General features: G+C 54.6%; 7 protein-coding genes across 7 annotated transcripts; 4 read left to right on the forward strand and 3 right to left on the reverse strand.

Moving 5' to 3' along the window:
* Window positions 1-238: 238 nt before the first annotated feature.
* HMPREF1541_10371 (uncharacterized protein) lies at window positions 239-571 on the reverse strand (the record flags this gene model as incomplete). Its single annotated transcript, XM_008715042.1, has 2 exons — window positions 239-438; window positions 526-571. The coding sequence occupies 2 exons, from the start codon at window positions 569-571 to the stop codon at window positions 239-241; spliced, it is 246 nt and encodes an 81-aa protein (XP_008713264.1).
* A 312-nt stretch (window positions 572-883) lies between these two features.
* On the forward strand, window positions 884-1,861 carry HMPREF1541_10372 (uncharacterized protein; the record flags this gene model as incomplete). The annotated part of the gene is made up of 4 exons (XM_008715043.1): window positions 884-954; window positions 1,010-1,280; window positions 1,345-1,453; window positions 1,509-1,861. The coding sequence occupies 4 exons, from the start codon at window positions 884-886 to the stop codon at window positions 1,859-1,861; spliced, it is 804 nt and encodes a 267-aa protein (XP_008713265.1).
* Window positions 1,862-2,396: 535 nt separating this feature from the next.
* On the forward strand, window positions 2,397-3,407 carry HMPREF1541_10373 (uncharacterized protein; the record flags this gene model as incomplete). Its single annotated transcript, XM_008715044.1, has 1 exon — window positions 2,397-3,407. One exon carries the CDS (start codon window positions 2,397-2,399, stop codon window positions 3,405-3,407), a length of 1,011 nt encoding a protein of 336 aa, XP_008713266.1.
* Window positions 3,408-3,597: 190 nt separating this feature from the next.
* On the reverse strand, window positions 3,598-4,407 carry HMPREF1541_10374 (Fe-S protein assembly co-chaperone HscB; the record flags this gene model as incomplete). Its single annotated transcript, XM_008715045.1, has 1 exon — window positions 3,598-4,407. The coding sequence occupies one exon, from the start codon at window positions 4,405-4,407 to the stop codon at window positions 3,598-3,600; it is 810 nt and encodes a 269-aa protein (XP_008713267.1).
* A 1,368-nt stretch (window positions 4,408-5,775) lies between these two features.
* HMPREF1541_10375 (uncharacterized protein) lies at window positions 5,776-6,917 on the forward strand (the record flags this gene model as incomplete). Its single annotated transcript, XM_008715046.1, has 2 exons — window positions 5,776-5,906; window positions 5,954-6,917. The coding sequence occupies 2 exons, from the start codon at window positions 5,776-5,778 to the stop codon at window positions 6,915-6,917; spliced, it is 1,095 nt and encodes a 364-aa protein (XP_008713268.1).
* A 597-nt stretch (window positions 6,918-7,514) lies between these two features.
* On the forward strand, window positions 7,515-12,238 carry HMPREF1541_10376 (uncharacterized protein; the record flags this gene model as incomplete). Its single annotated transcript, XM_008715047.1, has 5 exons — window positions 7,515-7,609; window positions 7,670-9,017; window positions 9,126-9,572; window positions 9,618-11,699; window positions 11,747-12,238. 5 exons carry the CDS (start codon window positions 7,515-7,517, stop codon window positions 12,236-12,238), a joined length of 4,464 nt encoding a protein of 1,487 aa, XP_008713269.1.
* An 899-nt stretch (window positions 12,239-13,137) lies between these two features.
* HMPREF1541_10377 (uncharacterized protein) lies at window positions 13,138-14,684 on the reverse strand (the record flags this gene model as incomplete). The annotated part of the gene is made up of 2 exons (XM_008715048.1): window positions 13,138-14,462; window positions 14,516-14,684. 2 exons carry the CDS (start codon window positions 14,682-14,684, stop codon window positions 13,138-13,140), a joined length of 1,494 nt encoding a protein of 497 aa, XP_008713270.1.
* Between the last annotated feature and the right edge of the window lie 36 nt (window positions 14,685-14,720).

Raw genomic sequence — 14,720 nt, forward strand, 5'->3', positions numbered from 1 at the left:
ATCACCCTCAAGTCTGAAAACGCCAATATCCATGCCGCTAAAGCAACCCACTTTCCCCCATCCATGTCCATGATATTTGTACAAGGCTCGCGCAGCGCCATGCGGCCCCTCTATACAGCAATTGCGACCAGAGCGCTGACCAGACGCGCAGCCAATGCCATTCATCTCCCGGCTGTTCCCCCGTTGCTTCAGATTCGCCGTCAAACCAGCGTGGCCGCCAAAGGCTAATTAAGCTCCTCTAGATCTTGAACCCATACCCAGCCATACAGTCTTTGTACTTGACGACCATGCTCTTGCAGTCCTCCTGCGGATCGTCGGAGCGCGAGAACAGCATGCACTCGTCGCGCTGCGCCTTCTCGTCCTTGCAGACACAGCACGGCTTGACTTTCTCACCGCCGCCCTCGGTCGGAGGCGGTTTCGTCGAGGTGGCGAGGTTGTCTGGTCGGGACGGTTGGTTTGCTGATGGGGCAAATTGTTAACACTTTGAGTGGCGCAGTGGAGATGGGGTGGGGAGGGGTGATATACCGGGCGCGGGGGTCGCGGCGACGGGGGTCGAGGAGAACCAGCCCATTGTGATGGTATGTGAGGGTATTGGGGAGAGATATGTATCGTGCGATTGGGAGACGGTTGGGAAGAAGGTGATGCTTTGAAATCATTGGAAGTTGGAGTAGATATTTGCCAAGAAGGGTTGCTCCACCTCCAGACGTCTATCTTACCTGGGAGGGTAATCTGCAAGTATATCTCCACGTCTACCTTGGATGGTTGCATAATATACAGTAGCTGGAGATGATCGCTTGTGGCAGATAAGATCTCTCAGAGGCCTCCAAAGAGTCTAGCCGGAACAGCATCCGTTGCCAGCCAACAACGCCTCGCTTGCCCCGCCATGTCCGAGTCGGAGCCAGAGGAGCAGCAGCAAGAACGCCGGTCAAAACGAGAGATCGTAGGCTCGTTCCTGTAAGGACCCAGGTGCTCGAGCTAGCAAGTTTCTGCGGTTGACGCGTCGTCATAGTAAGGATCAGGCGTTGAAGGGCAAGCTCTTCATCCAGCATTCGGTTGGCCTTGGACAGCAGCCCAACGTTATTCCGCCAGGCGAGGCCTCTGTAAGTGGTGGGTTGCGCACCGTGCATATAGGATGGCATCCGGTTGCTGGCCTGGGCGGCAAGTGGTTCGCGGAGCAGACGGGATTGGGGAAGATGATTACAGAAAACATCAACAATTACCCGGACCCTACGCAGCATTGGGCGGTGCTGGTGGATGACTATGTGCATCAGCTGTGGATGGTGAGTACGCCTCTGGAGGGAATAGGCCTGGGACCAGGGGATTCTTGCTCATGCCTTTCCACAGGACGAACATCTAGACATTATCTACATCAATGAAAAGCTGGTCGCGGCAGAATGGCATACCTTCGTGGTCGGCAAGACGCGGTTCAGCGACCAAGCACTGAAACAAGCAAGTAGGTATTTCCCTTTGTCGTGACGTTGCCCTTGGGCTGCACTGACCCAACTCAGGTGAAATGACAATTCACCAGATGCGTGAAAAGCGAGCAGCATACAATCTCATAAGCAACAATTGCCAGAACTTCGCTCTCAACCTGCTCGATGCGATTCAAATAGGCGCACACAGGGAGTTTGCGACCAGCTTCGCCGTTTACCAGAGAGCGACGGGTGCCGGCACTATTAAAGACCTGTTCGTTGACAAGCATCCCGAGGAGCAACAACAGCACGAGGCGGAAGAACAAGAGACAGATGAGTTAGAACGACCGCCGAGGTTGCAGCATAGCAATACCATGCAGGCCGCGCAGCAGGTCATGGACGAGCAGACAACCAAGCTGGATAAGCATCACCATGGGTCTCTCAACTGATCACGAACACATTTTTCCATTGACATCGGAGTGCAGCGTTGGTGGTTTCGACAGAACTAGAACATCTAGGACATCTCGCGCGTTCAATGATGAGACGATTACTTAAGGTGAACGTTCCGCCAAAACGGTACGCTCACAGCCAGGCAGAGTTCCGAGAAATGCTCAGATCAAGTGTGATGGCTGACGAAATGCTCAAGGGACGCACTCCTCTCTCCATTTTCCAGAACAAGTCAAAATGGGTAGGTTCCAAGCCAAGTAGGCAGGGGCGAGAGGCGTTACTGAAGTGTTGACGGGCGGCAAGCTTGCCCCAAATTGGCTGTCGTTGCGGCAAGAACGATGTCGTGCTTCGATTACGGTTACTTGACTTCTACCAGACTTGCATTTCGATTCCTTACTCCCTCATCCCAACTTACCACACTCTCTCCAACGCTCTTTTTGGAATATCGTGCTTCTTGGACTGTGCCCCAGCATTCCAGTTTCATGTATGTGATATTGACACCCATTCCATCTATCGACAAAGCATTAGGTTCGCAAGATGAACTCCCGGCTTGATCCTCGCGCGGATCTCGTTGCACCTGTCCTGGACCACAGAGCCTTTCGATCGCGCCCGAGGTCGACCGTCTCCGACTACGATCCACGGCGAGGCTCTGGCTATGGCGTGCCGCCCGCCTCCTACCCAAAGAGGAAGCCTTGCTACGATTGGATCTTCTCTAGCGCTTCCAACGTCCACGTCGCCGTCGATCGGTCAAACTTCACAAGTTACACGCCCTTCAGATCTTACGTCTTGGCGGTTGCCGACCAGCGCCAGGTTCCTGTCAAAGGCATTAGCACTGTCGAGCTCAAGATCCGTCGTCAAGCTGGTAGCAAGGACAGCCACAAAGTTGTGCTCGAGAATGTGCTTCACGTTCCGAGCTGGCTGTGCAACATCCTCTCCGACATTCACTTCATGCCGTCCCAAGATTTCGAGCACAACTGGTCTGAGTTCGGCGTCAGCTTCCAACAACAAAAAGAGGGCAAGTGGAAGCCTTGGGGATATACTGAGAATTTCTGCGGTTTAGAAAAGATTGTGTTCTCCAAGCGTATGCATGGGCGCAGCCCGATGCTCGAGGATAGGGATCGTGAGATTTTCTCGGTGAATGTCACTTGGCCTCAACACCAGCGTGACAAGTACGCCATGTTGGTTGAGGAACAGGAGGGCCGACTTGCGGAGGAATCTCAGAGAAAGGCGAAGCTGGAGGCAGATAAGGGAAATCACGAAGATGCGAAGGAGGGCGCAAGCACAGAGCCCGCAGCCGAGCACGTCAATGAGACTGAACCGAGCAACATAAAGCCTGATCAGGATGCGGGTGGTCTTCTCGATGTTACAGACCTCTGCAAAAGCCTGAAATCAAGCCCAACGGCGGCTATTGAAGATATCCGGGTTCCCCTGGCTCCCATCGACCAAAATCTGAAGGTGAAGCGATCATTCCGCACCAACAGCTTGAGAGTGCCTGGCAAATCTGCCTTCCGTGAGGCTCTCCCGTGGAGAAGGAGTGTCGAACAGTGACTTCACCAAGAGATCTCCTCCTCGACTGTACACGAACCACGACCCGAACTGGGATATACAGGATAGTGGAGCATCCGGTATGCAATAGTATGGTTGCAAGCTGACTGGCTGGACCATCAAGACTGGTACTTGGCTCCATCACTGCCATGCACGGGTATCATAATCTACATGTCTACAACTTTACGGCTTTTTAGTGAACCAACCTGACTTCCTTCCCTGGCTCCCAATCATGCAAGACCTGCCCGAGACTTTCCCAATACTTCAGCCGCAAACACTCCTTTTTCGCCTCCTCCACGTCTTCCCTCTCAAAGGCGTCTCCCATCTTCTGCACAGTAGCCCAAACGCGCTCATTATTCTCCTCCTTCAACGCCGCGATCTCATCTTCGTTCGCCGCCTCCTCGACCGCCTCCTGCGCCTCCATCACCTCCATCAGCGTGCCCTGATCCGTGATATTCTGGCTGTTGTCCTCGGAGGAAACATCGATGTCGTGCCGATGCAGCAGCAGGTACTGGGCGCGCAGCAGCGGGCTCGACAGTGTCTTGTAGGCTGTATTGAGCAGCGCCGACAGGCCCAGTGACTGTTTGTGCAAGGGGGACGAGGCGGGGAATTTGTCCGGGTGGTGCGTCGATTGTAGGGAGAGGTATTCCCTGCGGAGGGCCGGCAGGGGGATCGCGAAGGGCCCGCTTGGGGGGGGGCCTTGCGGGAGGGTTGAAGGGAAGAGCGTGTAGTATGAGGTGGTGTCCGGGAGGGGTGGGGGGGCGATGTTGGTGGTTTCGTTGGCGGAGGAGGTGGTGGTGGTGGTGGTTGTTGGGGGTTCTTGCCGTGATGGGGCGGATGTGCTGAGGGTGCGAGAGGGCTGCGGTGGCGTGCTGCGTAGCTGTGCTGCTGGATGTGTCTGGCGAGAGACTGTGCAGAGAGGCGCTCGTGCGCTTCGGATGGGTTCGTTGCAGAGGCGCGCGAGGTGTCGGAGGGCCTGGCGCGAGGGGATGGCGCGCTTCATGTCGCTTACTGTATCTGTGGAAGGCTTGAGTCGAAGTGAGTGAATCCTGTCGAGTGTGATTGTTGTATTGTTAAAGAAGACTGTATCGTGGACTGCAAGCCTCAACTTTTTGCCTTCGTCGCGTCCTGCATTGACATCACCTCCGGCCTCGGCTCGCTAGGGCCCCGATTCGGCTTCTTCCGTTCAGCGCCAAGATGTAGGCGGAAATGCCAACGACAAGTTCCAGTCGCCTGCTGCAAGATCTATTTGCCGCACAACGGCGCCGCTGGAATTCTTGGGCGTACATTACATTGCCAAATGACTCGGACTGTAAGTATGTATCCTACGATAGACCGTATCTAGCTTTTCATCCGCTGAGGTCCTGCAACCCCGCGAACCCAGAGCCTTTGTGCACCGCCGGCTATCAGTTTCGAGGCATGGGCCTCGGACGTTGTGCAGGTGGTCCAGTGATCATGTCGAGGAGAAACATGACCACAAGGCAGGCGCATTTCGGCTGAGATGATAGCTGTGTCTATGGGGCGCTATCGCCTGTCTATTGACCCAGGCTGCTTACGGAGGCCTGGCGCCCCTCCTAATGCTGAGGTAGGTAGAGGCGGGCCACCTTTATATTGAGCTGCCGAGTCCCGGAATTATCACCAGTGGACACACGCGAGACATGATCTGTCGATTGCAGCAGGGCCGAATGAATCTGTGGTGGACCATGATGGGAGGGCTGTGCTCGCGATCGCCTATGAGCAGGCAGAAAGGTGGAATACCGGGCGAGTGCTCGGATCCACTAAGAAGCTTGCAGATACATATTCAAGGCGAGCGCCTGAAGTGTTGCGAGTATTCGATGGTGTTAATCTAGCCTCCCGTGGTCGGCCACAGAACTCCATGAGATGCAGCCTGCTTGAGTGCAATATCAATGGCCATCGCCCTCGCACTTACACGTGAACAGACTTTTGTTTGAGCGTACCAGAGCAAGGGTTGGATGAATAGCCGCAGAGAACGACATGTATGAGGTGATCGTGGTTTGGATGCGCCAAGCCTTATGCAGGCTGTTTGTGTACTGGAGCTACTGATAAAGTGGCCGTGACGCGAACGCAGCACTGCAAATATCATACCATTGCTTACAGAAATGAGAAATCCCAAACAGGTTTCTCGGTAACATCGGTTTCTGGCCACCGTGGTCGCAGCTTGCACAGGATTTCTTGAAGCCCAGGAGCCCTGCATACGTAAAGGATCCACTTTTGACGTATGTGACGACTTCAAGGTCGACCTCACTTTCTTGACCTGACCACATAATCTTCCCTCCGGAATTACATCTTCTGACACAGGACCAGAACAGTACTTCATCTTAAATCTACTTTCGACATCCATATTGCAGACATGAGTTACGGCGGTGATCGCTATCAAGGCGGCGGCGGGGGCTACGGTGGTGGAGGAGGGGGCGGGGGCTATGGTGGGGGCCAGGGCCAGGGAGGCGAGGCTGGTGGCTACTACGATCAAGGCAACCGATTGTAAGTCATCCAAGTGTCTTTGCCGAATAGATGCTGACGGTTGTCAGTGATGACAATTCCCGTCGAGACGATCGCCGAGATGATCGCCGAGACGACCGCAGAGACAACTACGGTGGCGGCCGCGACGACTATGGAAGGCAAGGTGGCGGACAAGGGGGCTATGACGGTGGTGGACAAGGTGGTTATGGTGGTGGCGGACAAGGCGGCTACGACCGACCTTCTGGCGGCTCTGGCGGGTACGGACGCAATGACAACTATGACCGGCCAAGCGGTGGTTCTGGCGGGTATGGAGGTGGGCAAGGTGGTCGCGATGATGACTATGATCGCCGCTTCAATCAAGGCGGTGGTCGTAATGATGACCGCTATGGCGGTGGCTCATCTGGTGGCTATGGTGGTGGTCAGTCGACAGGACGATATGGCGAGCAAGGCAAACCCTACTCTGGTCCTCAGTCTGGTCAGGAATCGACACCTTACGACGCCCCTTCCTCTGGGTATGATGGCCCGCACCGTCCTCAGCAGTCCGGCGGTCACGGTGGACGACCAAACTTCGATGACGATGAGGTGATGGGCAATGCCGAGAAGGACGACGACAAGAGTTTCTTTAGCTCTGCATTATCTTTTTTGAAGGGTCGCAAGGATGATGATGACGACGATGTCGATGAAGGGCGCATGCAGAAGCAGCACGACAAGATCTACGATGGTCGACCTGAAAGCAACCAGGACTCCAACTCGCTGGGCGCAGCTGCAGCCATGCACGCCTTTCAAATGTTCACTGGTGGAGATAGCAAGAAGTCATCTGGCAGTGGTGGTGGTCAGAATCAGCTGTTGGGCATGGCCTTCAAAGAGGCGTCGAAGCTGTTCGAGCAGCAGAACTCGCAAGGCAACGTTCAATCCGGTGTTGACAAGCAGAGCGTCATCAACGCGGCAGGTAAGCAGGTCCTCAAGCTGTATCTCAAAAACCAGCCAGGTGGTGGTGGAATTATGGGATTGGCCTCGAAATTTATCAAGTAGGCTGGTGCAGACTCACCGCCTGTGGAAGTTCTCAGACAGACAAACCCCAATAACACGCCTTGTGAGAATGTATCATTTCCATGTTGAGCAATCCTTTCGCGTATTAGCTGACTGTAGAGCTAATCGAAGGGTAGCTTCTATCCGATTGAGCAGAGGTCTCTCCAATATATGGGATACCACTATGAGCTCCTGTTCTCCAAGTTACCTGAAAAATGTCCCTGGCGGAAAATCATCGGTCAATCGTTTTAGGTTAGCTGCCATACTGTACGAGGCATAGCTCTGTCTTCTCTTGGAAGGTTTGCCGAAAAAGTGACGCCCGACTTTCCAGCTCAAAAGGCACACAACTCCTGGCCTCGCGAGACTTCACTATCGCCCATCGCACCCTTCATTTCTACCGCACGACTTTGGCATCGCAAGGAGTCCCCCGAGGTCTTTCGTGGCTCGAGTACTGGTTTTTAAGAGAAAGAATCTGGGCGCCATCAGGCCTCGGAACGCCAAAGCACGTGTCGCGCCGGGGCTTTCCACCTAATGCGCATGTGAGGGCAGACAACAATCACCTTCAACGCACTTTCGCCTCATCTTTACCTTGCTGCCAACATGAATCAAAGTCATCAAGATCCCTGGCGAGGGCCGGGTGGACCACCTCAACCCGACACGCAGGGTCAAGGTCGGCCCTTTGGAGGATTTGGACCGTAAGTGTGCCCCAGCACATGATGGTGCCCTCAACCATTGGGTCAGCTAACAGGTTTCAGACCGAATGGACCTTCTCAAGGACCACCTCATGTTCTTCCTCCACCCTCCTCTTCGTATCACCAACACCACCCTCAGCCCTCCTCAGGTCATAACCTGTCGATCGCCGACCTGACCCAAGGCTCTCAAGGACCACAACACCCCTACAACAGCCAGCCTCCACCACAGTCGCAGGGCCATTCGCTGCCTCCTCTTGGTCACAGCTCCATGAGCCAACACTCGCCCCAATATATGAACCGTGAGCGAGAGTTGGCCGATCGCCGAGAACGCGAATATCGCGAACAGGAAATGCGCGAACGCGAGCGTGATATCAGAGAGCGTGAGATGCAACAGCGTCACCACGAAGAAATGATGATGATGCGTGAGCGCGAGGCCAGGGAGCGCCAGGAGAGGATGCAACGAGAGCAGGAGCAACGTCCTGTTCAAAGTCATGCTGGCTCCATCCCACTGCACCAGCCTGTTGCAAATAAAGTGCAGAACTCCATTCATGGTCCAAATGGGTTGCTTGCCAACAGTGCGCCGCAGCAAAATGGCCCTTCCTCGACGGGGCCGGGCAGCATTTTCGGCGCGCCTGCTCCTGAGCAGCAGAGGCCTCAATTCATGCAGCAGCCCCAGCAACCGGTTGGTGGACCTCCACCGCCTCAGCAGCCCGCTCCAGCTTTCTTGGGAGGTCCTTCGCCGATGCCTGCTGCTGCTCAATTGCCCCATGGTCAGCAGCCAATCCTGAACGATGCATTGAGCTACCTCGACCAAGTAAAGGTACGCTTCAGCGATCATCCAGATGTATACAACCGCTTCCTGGACATCATGAAGGATTTCAAGAGCCAGGCGATCGATACGCCAGGCGTCATTGAGCGTGTCTCAAACCTTTTTAACGGTCATCCAGCGCTCATTCAGGGTTTCAACACGTTTCTCCCCCCTGGCTACCGCATTGAGTGTGGCACAGACGACAATCCCGATGCCATCAGAGTGACGACTCCAAGCGGCACCATGACTCAATCACTCCAAGGTCGGCCGCGAGGCGGACCATACGAGAGCTCCAACTTGAGTTCTCAAGCTCAACCAGGACTGAGCCGAGACAATGCCTTCGAAGATCGCCGAAGGGGCTGGAGTCAAGCACCTGAAGATAGCTCGGCCATACACCAGCAAGAGCAGCGAGGTGTATCTTCGCTTCAGAACGCTGCGACTGCTGCCACCCAGAGAGGAGCGTTGCCTCTGTCACCGCCTCGAGATTCAGCTAGTCAACAAGGTGCTGCCTTTGGCGGTGCTGCTGCCGCCGCCGCCGCCGATTTAAAGCGAGGAGGGCCTGTTGAGTTCAACCACGCGATAAGTTATGTGAACAAAATTAAGGTAGGCGCCAGCCTTGTCGCGTTTGTTCGTGTCATTTCCCTCCATTTGCCACCCAACCTCGCGACAACTCCTTCCACTTGGTGAATGAATGCACTGACCCCACGATAGAATCGCTTCGCACAGCAGCCCGAAATCTACAAGCAATTCCTCGAAATCTTGCAAACTTACCAGCGAGAGTCGAAACCCATTCAGGACGTATACGCTCAAGTGACACAGCTATTCCATTCCGCGCCAGATCTTCTTGAGGATTTCAAACAGTTCCTGCCGGAAACTGCTGCTCAGGCGAAAGCCCAAGCGAGCGCCAGAATCGCCATGACCGAAGAAACCAGCAACGTCCGAGGCGAGCCTGGCTACGCCGCAGGCGGTCTGCCACAAGCTCAAACTCCCAGACCTGCTGCGAAGATGCCTCCGATGGGACAATTCGACCCACCAAGCACAAGCAAGGACAACAAGAAGCGAAGAGGAGCGCCAAATACTGGAGCTACGACTAGCTTGGAGTCAGGACTTGCTCAAAGTAGCCGTGGGGTGCCTGTGCAAGTCGGTAACGCGAATAAAGTAAGCGACATCCCTTAACACTGACAATAGACTGACCTTTCGCAGCGACAAAAGATTTCCAACCAGCGACAGCCGCAGACAGAGACTGTTGTCACCTCGCCGACACTCATTCCCGCCTTGCCTGAGCCGCTTCCACCGTATCCTCCCTATGCCACAACAACCGAAGAACTCGGCTTCTTCGATCGCGCCAAGAAACAGATCAGCAACCGTGCAAGCTACGCTGAGTTCCTGAAACTCATCAACCTATTTTCACAAGACCTTATCGACAAATACACCCTGTCGGATCGAGTCATCTCCTTTATTGGCAGCAATCCAGAGCTCATGTTGTGGTTCAGGGACTTTGTCGGCATTCAAGAGCAGGACGAGATAATTGACGCCAAGGCTCGCATCGATCCTGGTCGAGTCAACCTGTCACATTGCAGGGCACTTGGCCCTAGTTATCGTCACTTGCCTAAGCGCGACCAGACTAAGACATGCAAAGGCCGTGATGGCATGTGCTACGAAGTCCTCAACGATGTCTGGGCTTCGCACCCTACTTGGGCGTCTGAAGATTCCGGCTTCGTTGCTCATCGCAAAAACCAGCACGAGGAGGCCCTTCATCGTATTGAGGAGGAGCGCCACGATTACGATTTCCACATTGAGTCATGCCAGCGCACTATACAGCTGATGGAGCCTATTGTGCAGCAATTCGCCGCTATGTCAGAAATGGAAAAGAGCAACTTCCAACTAGCACCTGGCTTTGGTGGTGCTAGCGAGTCGATTCCAAAGCGCATAATCATGAAGATCTATGGTCGCGAAACCGGAGGCAAAGTCCTTGCCGAAATGTATGCAAAGCCTCTCGCAGTCATGCCAATCGTACTGCAACGGCTCAAGCAGAAGCTTGAAGAGTGGAAATCTACCCAGCGCGAGTGGGAGAAGGTTTGGCGTGACCAGATCAACAAGCAGTTCTGGAAAAGTCTTGACCATCAGGGCATCAATATTCGTTCAACGGACAAGAAGGCCTTCCAGCAGAAGCAGCTTACTGGAGAAATCCAGAACAAATATGAGGAGGACAAGAAGAACAGAGAGAACGGCAATGCAACCAAGCGTCATCATCTCGAGTTCAAGTTCGACGATGTTGACGTGATTGTGGACGCGACCCGGCTGATACTTATCACCCTGGTTCACGATCGAAATGATCGCAACGGCTTCAGTCAGAATGACCAAGAACGAGTCAAGGCCTGGATCTTGGATTTCCTTCCAAAGTACTTTGGCCTGAACCCCGAGGAGTTCACCGACCAGGTTAAGGTTGAGGTCGCCGACATTCCCGAAGACCAAGACGGCAACGAGAGTGATGGTGTTGGCCCTCGCAAGAATCGCAAAGGCGGTCTCATTCGCCGGGTTTTCGACAAGCGCAACGGCAACAGTGACAGTGCCCCCAACAGCAAAGAGTCGACCCCTATCCCCACAACTGAACACGACATGGACGTTGATGAGGAGATACCGCAGTCTGATTCCGAGGACAAGCCTAAAGCACCTTGGATTAATGTCACCTATGGCGATGTGCCCACTGACAAGGTATCCCTCGAAGAGTCTTACTCGCACGAAACGTTCAACTTATACGCAAACGTCAACATCTACTGCTTCTTCCGCATGTTCGAGACGTTGTACTCAAGGCTCCTCGCCGTCAAGAACAGTGAAGCTCAGGTAATAGAGGCTGTCAAACGTCACCGCGGCACCAACGATCGCAAGAAGCCAGCAATTGAGCTTCGAATGATTGACAAGGGTCCGGAGTATTTCTTCAACTCAATTGTCGCCAAGGAACCTCATCACTACTACCACGAAATCCTTCAGATGTGCGAAGATGTGATTCAAGGCAACATGGAATTGTCACACCTCGAAGAAACCCTGCGTCGTTATTACAACAAGACCGGTTGGCAGCTGTACACGATCGATAAGCTGTTGAGCAGCCTGCTACGTTACGTCGCAAATATCCTTGGAGGAGATGCCAAGGACAAGAGTATTGAGATTGCCAACCTCTTTTTCAAAGATCGCGAGCGGCCTGACACAACCCGCCGCCAAGAAATAGAGTACCGTAAACATGTGGAGCGCCTTTCGAAGGACGGCGAGGTTTTCCGGATAAGCTACGTAAGTTTCTCACCCTTCTGCTTCCCGCTGCATACTGACATCGACAGACGCCGGAAAACAAGGTCTGCACAATTCGTTACTTTCCCTCGGAAGACCCGACCTTTGACTCCGACGCCCTCACCGATGACCAGCTTTGGCAGTACTACGTTGCTAGCTATACAATGTCGCAAGCAACTGAAGGAATCGACAAATCCAACATGCATATGCCGTACCTCCGCCGAAATGTGGCTCCTCAGTCTGCCAACATTGACCACGCCTTCAACCATGTCTTCGGCAACATTACACATTTTGATAATCAGACCGCCTTCATTAGCCCCGACAATTACAAGCTGCTGCTGAGCAACGACTACATCTTCTGGAGACACGGACTGAGAACCAAGAAGGCATACCAGCCAGGCAAGATCAATGAGAGCGACAAATTCCGAGAGAGCTTCGTACGCAACACCAAATGGATGGAGAATCAGAGCCAGGAGTATGTCGAAGGTGTGAAAGCTGAGTACGAGCGCAACATCAGAGATGGGTTTCCCGCGAGCGCCTGAGCTTGTCTCACCTTCGAGCTCCTGGGTATGATGGAGACGATGCAGGCGTCAAACTGCGACACGACCGGCGCTGCAGTGCAACTTCAGCCGAGCACGGGATTGTATAACTAGAATAGAGAAGCAAGGCGCTGGGGCAGGGAATGGCAGAGTTGCAGCAAGAGGCGACGGAGCTTTAGACATGTTTGAGAGCTGTAGGCAGCGTGAAGTGTCGGAGAAGGGAGAGAGCACTCTGATCAGCCACAGATGAAGAAGCAATAACGCGAAGATAGCTCGCTGATAGTCGCGAGCAGGCAGTTCAGCCCTGAAATACCAAATTATGGCTTCGATGAAGATAGTCTGATTCTATGTGACTGACTGTTCAGCCCCAAGCTCGAGGTCGGCGATCTGCGCGTCAACGAAAGCCTCAGCGCTGACTCAGCTTCTCAGGAAGGTAGTCCGCGTTCCTCGAGAAGCGAATGATAAGTCGCCGAGAAAGATGGAGAACCGTGCCCGATGATGGACTCACACAAGAGCCCGTGAATGAAATGGACGCAGGTAATGCAACCGATCAACGGGAATAGACGCTTGGGGGGTAAGAATTACAGCGGCATTACACATTTCGCTTTCATATATACACACACACGCTTCGATTCCGCGTATCCCATTTCACTACAATGGATATATACAGTGCCTAATATATATCTGCCATTTAATATATTGTCGAAGGTAAAAAAAGAATATCGGGGGATGTACAACAAAACAATCGTTCATGAAAGACCGCTGGGTCATCTAACCCCCCCTACTGTCTGTGTCTCTCTCTGTTCCTTCCTCACATCGCCAATTGCAAGAGAGGTGCTTTAGCTTACCTGTTGAGAAGAGTTAGAATTTGGGGGTTACGCTAGATTGAATGAGGGGGGAACTCACTGCGCATCACCCCAGTAGACGGGGGTCTCCTCGGGGACAGCGGGAGTGGTGGTCTCGCCGCCCTCGACGGGCTTAGTGGGCTTGGTCCATGATGGGGTAGTGGTGGTGGTCTCACCGCCCTCAACTGGCTTGGTGGGCTTGGTCCACGATGGGGTGGTGGTGGTGGTCTCAACTGGCTTGGTGGAGCTGGACTCGCCACCCTCGACGGGGACATCAGCCCAGTGGGTCTTCTCGGCAGGGGCAGTGGTGGTGGTGCTGGAGGTCTCGCCACCCTCGACAGGCTTGGTGGGCTTGGTCCAGGCAGGGGTAGTGGTGGTCTCGCCGCCCTCCACGGGGACTTCGCTCCACTGAGTCTCAACAGAGGGCTCAGTGGTGGTCGAGGTGATTTCAACATCAGCCCAAGTAGCGGAACCAGTGACGGTGACGGTCACAATGGCGGTCTCGGTAACAGTCTCCTCGGCGCACTCCTCACCCTCGCCACCAAGAACGGGCTTGGATGGCTCGGGAACCTCGGCCCAGGTAGTGGCAGTCTCAGGGGAGGTTGGGGTGGTGGGAACAACTGGGACATCAACCCACGAGCTGGTGCTCTCCTCGGGCGAAGTGGGAACACTGGGAACGGCCGGGACATCAGCCCAAGTGCTGGACTCGACGGCACCCTCAGGGACCCAGGTGGGCTCGCCGTACTTGGTGATGACGGTGATCACGCACTCGTCAGCACCAACAGCAGACGAAGCCCAGTCAACCCAGGTGGAGGAAGAGGTAGGGACCACAGGCGCAACGGACGTGACATCAGCCCAGCTGGAAACGGGCTCGACTGTCTTTGTCTCAGTAATGGTACCAGTCAAGGTGATATGGCTCTCACCAGCAGGCTCGGTCGGGGCGGGGACCTCGACCCAGGTGCTGGCATCAGTCTCGCCGCCCTCGACGGGAACATCGCTCCAGACGGTCTCCACAGCAGGAGCAGTGGTGGTGCTCGAGGTCTCGCCACCCTCGACGGGAACATCGCTCCAGACGGTCTCAACAGCGGGAGTGGTAGTAGTGGAGGTCTCGCCACCCTCAACAGGGACGTCGGACCAGACGGTCTCAACGGCGGGAGTCGTGGTGGTGGTGGTCGAGGTCTCACCGCCCTCTACGGGAACATCGCCCCAGTAAGTCTGAGCAGCGGTGGTAGTAGTGCTGGAGGTTTCGCCACCCTCAACAGGCTTGGTAGGCTTGGTCCATGCAGGAGTGGTCGTGGAGCTGGTCTCACCACCCTCAACTGGCTTGGTCCATGCAGGAGTCGTGGTGGTAGTCTCACCGCCCTCAACAGGAACATCACCCCCTGTAGATCCAATTAGCACTTCCACTCCTTTCTCGGTCGCCACGTCTACATACAGTACGTTGGCTCTGCGGCAGGAGTCGTGGTGGTCTCCTTAACGGGCTCGGGAGTTGTGGTGGTGGTGTCCAAAACTGGCGTGTCTTGCCATCCCTCACGGGCTTGGATAGAGGCAGCCTGGACGGAGCCGATGGCTGCAACGGCAGCGGCGATCGCAACAGTCTTCATTGTGTTTGTTTTGGGGTTTTTACCGTGGAGGTCGGA

This window comes from Cyphellophora europaea (genome assembly GCF_000365145.1).
Source record: "Cyphellophora europaea CBS 101466 unplaced genomic scaffold supercont1.12, whole genome shotgun sequence".
In the NCBI taxonomy this organism is placed as follows: Eukaryota; Fungi; Ascomycota; class Eurotiomycetes; order Chaetothyriales; family Cyphellophoraceae; genus Cyphellophora; species Cyphellophora europaea.